General features: G+C 45.0%; 1 protein-coding gene across 2 annotated transcripts; it reads left to right on the plus strand.

Annotated features, from left to right (window-relative positions):
• Positions 1-1,857: 1,857 nt before the first annotated feature.
• LOC125038189 (T-box transcription factor TBX6-like) lies at positions 1,858-5,920 on the plus strand. Of its 2 annotated transcripts, none has more exons than XM_047631574.1 (4): positions 1,858-2,136; positions 2,405-2,603; positions 4,136-4,701; positions 4,831-5,920. In XM_047631574.1, exons 1-4 carry the CDS (start codon positions 1,998-2,000, stop codon positions 5,484-5,486), a joined length of 1,560 nt encoding a protein of 519 aa, XP_047487530.1. In that variant the 5' UTR covers positions 1,858-1,997; the 3' UTR covers positions 5,487-5,920. The 2 variants fall into 2 exon arrangements, with proteins under 2 accessions (XP_047487530.1, XP_047487531.1); XM_047631575.1 differs by having other exon boundaries at positions 4,834-5,920.
• Positions 5,921-7,375: the final 1,455 nt, after the last annotated feature.

A 7,375-nucleotide genomic window follows, 5' to 3' on the forward strand; every position in this document is an offset into this window, starting at 1 on the left:
CCTCCATCATCCGCGACAATTGATAACAATCTACGCCATTAATGAATCTATAATCGCTCATAAAATTCCACAAAGGGACAGCATCGAAGGCGCCCGCCCCACGACCCCCTTTCTGGCCCATTAATTAGCGACGAAGGGCAATGGTCGGAATGATATAGGGGTGAAGGGGGGATGGAGGGGGGAGGTAGACGGCCGGGGAGAGTAGGGAAGGGGAGAGATAGGGAGGGGGGAAGAGAGAAGATGGAGAGAGGGAGGGAAGGAGAGAGGGAGGGGTGTGAGGTTGGCCACACACAAAAGGTACTTAGCTCTCACAAAAGGCGATCGAGCACACAATGACAGAGCGGCCTCGTGGGGGAGAATGAATGAAATGGTTCTACTAAATACAGCTGCAAACAATATAATAGATAGCCTTCTCGGTGATGTTGTTGATGAAAGGGAGATGAGGAAAGGGTTTTAAGAGGAAGGGGGAGGGGGTTCGATGAAGAGGAAGGGGAGAGAAGAGGAGTTCTATGAGGAGAAGGAGAGGGGAGAGAGTTCTATGGAAAAGAGAGAGAGGGAGGGGAGGGGAAAGGGGGTTCTATGGCGAGAGAGGGAGGGGAGGGAAGGTGAGGAGGAAAGGAGAGAAGGGGTTCCACGGAGGGAGGGAAGGGAAGGGGGGAGGCTGAAGGGGTCTAAGAAGGGGGAGGAGAGGGGAGAGGGGCTTCTATGCAGTAGGAGGGGGGGGGGAGAAAGTAAAGGAGGGGGGTTTTATTAAGAGGGAGGGAAGGGGAGGGGAGAGGAAGGGGGGGTTGCTACCCCAACGTACTTCATTTCCGCTCGTGTCAGGAAGACCTACAAGGAACCGTGACAGACTGCGTTCTTGTACTTCACCTAAAAAAAGGATATTGGGGTTATGTACACCGTCTTTTATTACCTTATTTCTCAGAAGTTGTTGCTCACTATGCATTTTTTTTTTTTTTTTTTTTAATTACTTCAGCGATTAGAACATTTACTCATGGATGAGAAAAATCAACTCTCTCTCTCTTTCTCTCTCTCTCTCTCTCTCTCTCTCTCTCTCTCTCTCTCTCTCTCTCTCTCTCTCTCTCTCTCTCTCTCTCTCTCTCTCTCTCTCTCTCTCTCTCTCTCTCTCTCTCTCTCTTTCTTCATCTGCCATAATATATATTTACCTGTGTGTAACTATCTCCTTTCCTCTCTAAGGGCATTAGATATTCAGTAAATGCACACAGAGTAGACAGAGCTCTCCTCTCAGTCTTCTTCCACATCTCTTGAATACTTAAGAGTTAAATAGCTTAATTGCTCTGCTGTATAATACGTTCGAGATTCCTAAACGTCTTATATAGCTCCTCTAATTAAGTCAGATTATTTCATTTTTAATTCTTGTTTGGAAGCAAGTCACGTGATGACCACAGACTTGTTCTTCTTTGCTGATAGAGCAATATTTTGCATCAGTTTTAAACTTCTGCATTTAAATGCATATATTTTAAACCTATAACTTGATGTTCCTGCGGGGCAGTTGACGAGGTAGGTGGGGGTCAAGCCACATTACCATCGAGAGGGGTGTTCACAACCGTGTCCAGACTCTTATCTTTTGCCATCTTTCATCTTAATGGTCGGCCCTTCATAAAACCTGGCATTTTCTCATTCACTAATAGGCCACACCTGTGAGGGACAATTCCCATGGGGGGTCAAAAACAAACATTGTCGCGGGCGGTCTCGGCTCTCCCCTGCCCGCGTGGACGGTGCTCCGCCCCCTTCCGCGACGGTCGGACAGGCTCCTCCCCCTATTTGGCGCTCGCGCGTGAGTGGCTGAGCGTTGCGGGGGCGTGGCCAGCCAACATACAAAACCCACAGCACGGGCAAGCGTTAGGTAGTTCTCGACAAGCACCCGTGTTTTGTACGTACAGTCGACCCATCTAACAGTTAGCTCTGAGTCTGACTAGAGTGCAGTGTAATCAGTGATAAAAGGACATCCAGTGCAGTGCTAAAGATCCATAATAATGTACGAGGAGGAACTACTGTACCTACGTAGCCGTGGCATGGCCCCTCCAGGCACCCTCGGCATCCACCCATACCTTGGAGGAGGACTTCCAGCAAACCTCACAGACCATCTCGAGAGATACAGATTAGGATTCCATGGTAAGTCCCCAAGATGCGCCACGCCCTCAGAGAAGGGTTATCGACGCTACGCCATAGCCTGCTTCTCATCTGTGCATGATACAGTCAGAGAGATGCCTCTTGAAATAGATGTAATATAGTAGTTACAGTGTCTCAAGAAAAAGTGTTGTAAATATGAACAGAATACACGTAACTCGTAGATGACGTGGGTAGAAGCTTTGTCTTGTAAAGTTGAGTATGTTGTCCCTCTCAGTGCCGTGTATTAAAGTTATTCCCCTTGTTCCTGCAGGCGGTGTCCCTAGCCAGACTCACTTGGCCCATGGCTTCCCAGGGGATTACCTCAAGCCCCATGGACAGTGCGGATTCCCCACCCCAGGGCTGCCAGGAGGAAAGCCCGACCCCCGCATCAAAGCCCGTCTGGAGAACGAAAATCTCTGGGCGCAGTTCGATAAGTTCGGCACCGAGATGATCATCACAAAGCTCGGACGGTAAGTACGCTGGTCTTGAAGGCTTCCGTTTTATTTCTGTTTTGTTATTGTTGCAGAGAGGGAGATCAGTTCTCTAAAGATATTTTATTCCGCTGTCATCCTCTAACTCACGGCGCTTCAACTACCGAAAGTTTTGTATCTTCCCCCATAAATACTATGAATATTTTATTAATAGCGTAATCACTCATCGTTACCTATGCAAACCTGTCACTAGTTATACACACAGTCACCGTCCATTCAAACAGTAATTGTTGACACACAATCCGCGTCCCTCACAATCGGAGCACCTCACAGCGGGCCCAAAACAATGGCTTTATGACGCTCATCCGATCACATTGTTGGTTTATCCCGACCTGTAATCCGAGCCTGTAATGAGGTCGCACCAGGTCTCTGGTATTGAAAGGATTCGCCGACCTTGGGATTAATGACTGATTCTGGGATTGTGTCAATTAATTCTCTCTCTCCGATATTCGTCCTTTCGACCCGTTCCTGTACCGATAGCGCGCGCTTTTAATTTTGCTGAATATGCTAGTGACATTATGCATTCGTGTATCATGTGTCTTTTAAAATAGATAGTATAATAGAGAGAAATTACTTTGAGATGATTCAGTTCAGAAAATAAGATCCTGCCATGAGGCAAAAACGGCGGCTGTGCGAAAGTCGGGAGGATCGTCGACCGTAATTGTCGGTTGGCGTCGCTCTGTCTCCGCCGACACCGCCGCCGCTACCCGCTCCTGCACCCGCTGCCGCTGCTTTATTGTCTCTCTTTCTCGCTTTCTCTCTCTCTCTCTCTCTCTCTCTCTCTCTCTCTCTCTCTCTCTCTCTCTCTCTCTCTCTATCTATCTATCTATCTATCTATCTATCTATCTTTCTCTCTTTAATTGAAAATCGCCTCAGTCCATTATAGAAATATATCCCATATTTTAGTAGAAACAGAGCACTCGGCATTGCCTATCCCGAATACATAATAATCATAAATTCACAATAAGGTTATCATCATCAAATTCACACGCCATCTAGCCAATGTCAACAGCGATGGGTATCGGGCAAAATCATACTCATTGATCCAAACCGTGCCCGCCCTGTAAATAGCATTATACCCAAGGCCGCTGCAGGCGTGAGACCCGGGGCAAAGGGATGAGGGTAAAGTGGTCGGGCATCTACGAGAGGTGGCGGGAGGAAATCTGATAGTGTGTTCAGTAAGAGGAGAGGAAAAGGGCCGTATTTGAGCTAGTGTACAGAGGTTCTGGCGGGTCTCACAAACGGGTATTCTTGTGTTTGAGCTTTAAATGTTTGGCTGTCACTTTACTCTGTCAATACCACCGCAGGCGATTAGAGATTTCCCTTCTTTTTTCGTTTTAAGTTTTTATCTTCGAAGTTGAAGTGCCGTGGTTCGACTGGATGTACACTTTTAGTTGACAATTTTTAAAACCTATGTAAAAAGTAATCATTTGATTGTTTTATCATCTGCACATATTATTGCATTGTTGTTTCTTTTATGATATACTTATGTGTTGTCTTCTTTATTCCAGGCGTATGTTCCCAACAGTGAAGATGTCCGCCAGTGGTCTGGAGCCAAACACAAAATACTTCGTGCTGATGGACATCGTCCCCGCAGACGACTCCCGCTACAAGTTCCAGGGCAAGGAGTGGGTCGTGGCTGGCAAGGCCGAACCCCACATGCCAGGTCGCCTCTACATCCACCCCGATTCCCCTGCCTCAGGAGCTCAGTGGATGCGTCACCCCATCAGCTTCCAGAAGCTCAAGCTCACCAACAACAACCTGGACCAGCAGGGTCACATCATCCTCAACTCCATGCACAAGTACCAGCCCAGGATTCACATCGTGGCGGCGCCCGACCTCGTCTCCCTCCACTGGGCCGCCTTCAACACCTTCGCCTTCCCCCAGACCTGCTTCATGGCCGTCACCGCCTACCAGAACGAGCGCATCACCCAGCTCAAGATCGACAACAACCCCTTCGCGAAAGGCTTCCGCGAGAACGGCCAGCTCCGCTCCAAGAAGCGGTCCGGCGGAGCTTCCCCGACCAGCGGAGAGCTCACTTCATCGCCAGAGAAGACGCCAAGCGATAATGACGATGGTAAGCATCCTGTGCTTCTTTCATCTCTGTTTGGAATTGTCTTGTTTTTTTATATATTACCATGTTTTATTAAGTTTCTTGTATACCTTTGCTTGCTTATGCTTATCCAAGTTTATTCTTCTTCAACAGCAGTATTGGACAAACGAGCACGCCTGAACAGCGTTGACAGTGGTGATCTCGACGTATCAGACCTCGACGACCGCCCAGCGTCCTCCATGTCGGTAGAAAAAGATCTTTCGGACGAGAAAGTCGACGTCGAGAGTCCCCCCACTCCACCCCCGCCCTTCCTGCCGCCTCCACAGCTCATCAAATCCGAGGTGGAGGACCCGCCCACATCCCTTGTGTCCCCCCTGATGTCCGCGGCGTCCCTCATGGCAGCAGCCGTGGCCGAGTCCCAGAAGCACTCCTCTAGTCAAGACCTTCGAGTCCCCGAGGCCAGCATGCTGTCTCCGGCAGCCCCGCGCCCCTGCCTGCCCTCGCCCACCTACTCCACAGGTCTGCCCGGCGGCGTCCCAGCAGGTATGCCCGGTGGTTCCTTGCCGTACCCATACCTGTACTATAGCCACATGATGTCACCGTACCTGCTGAGCCGCGCCCCCCATCTGCCGACGCCGACGCTTGACAAGACCGCCGTCGCCGCCACCAGAGACGCGTACAGCGGGTACTCCCCTTACCTGAGATCGCCCGCGAGCCACCACGCGTCGCTGCCCACCACGCCCTCGAGACCAGCGCCCATCCACCCTTACAGCTACGCCCTCCCGCCCCAGGTGCCAGCCAACCTCTAGAGGCCGGGCGTGCCCCTCTCCACTCACCAGTGCCAGTAGCGGGTCGCCCAAAGTCAGCCTTCGCCCCATCCCCGACCCGCGGCGCGCATCCTCATCGTCCCCATCGTCATCCTCATCGTCGTCACTTGGTCGTCACTCCTTCGTCGTAGAGTGATGCAAGTGTCACGCCCTTTGTCACGTGCGCATGGTCATCTTCACAGTCATGCAGGCCTAGCGTCGGATTAGGCCTTACATGAGCACGCTGCTGTTGCCACACAGAGGTGCCAAAGATTCCTTTGTACAATTCATTAACTATTTATTTTTTTATACTGTCATGGTGCTTGTTGTACATAATGTAATTAAGTTTATAGTTGTTATACTAGAAGACGGGTAAAGCAGGCGGCGTGGTCACGGCTCCACGGTTGTTGTTGTTAATAAAGAAAAGTAATTATTAATCAATCTTTACTTACACCTGAAACTGAGAAAGAAATTGATGAGCATAACAAATTCCGAAAGTTCCTGATATTCAGCTTTATCAATAACAGGATCCTTTAGAATGACAGAATTATGCATTCAACGTTATATACTCATAACAGTACATTAGTATAAAAAGAAATTAATTTACAAAGAGAGAGAGAAAGACTGAGTGTATATATGGTCCTGTCTTTCTCACTCTGACTGTTATATATATATATATATATATATATATATACATATATATATATATATATATATATATATATATATATATATATATATATATATATATATACATATATACATAAACATACATACATATACATACATACATGCACTTACACACACACACACAAACACACACACACACACATATATATATCTATATATATATATATATATATATATATATATATATATATATATATATATATATGTATATGAAAAGGAGAAAACACACTACCGTGTTGATACTATGGTATAAAAACCCACACTGTAAAACTAGATTTTTCAATTAAATCTAGTTTTACAGTGTGGGTTTTTATACCATATATGTATATATATATAGATAGATAGATAGATAGATATACTCATATAATCATATATATACAGATGTGAGTGTGTTCATATATATATATATGCATATATATATATATATATATATATATATATATATATATATATATACACACACACACACACACACACACACACACATATATATATATATATATATATATATATATATATATATACTCATATAATCATATATATACAGTTGTGTGTGTGTTCACACACACACACTCACATATACAGTATATATATATATATATATATATATATATATATATATATATATATATATATATACACACACACATGTGTGTATATATGTGTGTATATATATATATATATATATATATATATATATATATATATATATATATACACACATATACACACATGTGTGTGTGTATATATATATATATATATATATATATATATACACATATAAATTCACTAGCATTTTTGGCACTTAGCATTAAAACACTTCAAGATACGAGGAAAAAACATCACTTAATGGAACTCTTCCCCAGATGTGTAGAATTAACCAGAGATAAAAAGTAATTTCAACATCAGGAAAATCAAATCTTTTTGGAAGAGCAAATGAACACTCGAAATGCAAATCGCGTGTAACGGAGCACCTGGAAGCCAACACAGTTATTAAGGAACTTTAGATACACACACATGTAATTAATACTGATGATATACATATAATTAACAGTTTACCAACATAACACCTGCTTGATCACAGGGGAGGTGTTTTGATATATGAAACTCCGATCTTAAGGCTGCGTATCATTTTACAGTTATCAATCATTTTAAGCGAATTTGGATGTCACTTGAACTCATCTTGATTAACCTTTTACGAG

This window comes from Penaeus chinensis, chromosome 24 (genome assembly GCF_019202785.1).
Source record: "Penaeus chinensis breed Huanghai No. 1 chromosome 24, ASM1920278v2, whole genome shotgun sequence".
NCBI lineage: Eukaryota > Metazoa > Arthropoda > Malacostraca > Decapoda > Penaeidae > Penaeus > Penaeus chinensis.

Bases quoted from the DNA above. Each gene is read 5' to 3' on its own strand.
- LOC125038189 (XM_047631574.1), top strand. From the start codon at position 1,998: ATGTACGAGGAGGAACTACTGTACCTACGTAGCCGTGGCATGGCCCCT. The intron at 2,137-2,404 runs GTAAGTCCCCAA...TTGTTCCTGCAG, and splicing joins ATACAGATTAGGATTCCATG to GCGGTGTCCCTAGCCAGACT. The intron at 4,702-4,830 runs GTAAGCATCCTG...CTTCTTCAACAG, and splicing joins GCCAAGCGATAATGACGATG to CAGTATTGGACAAACGAGCA.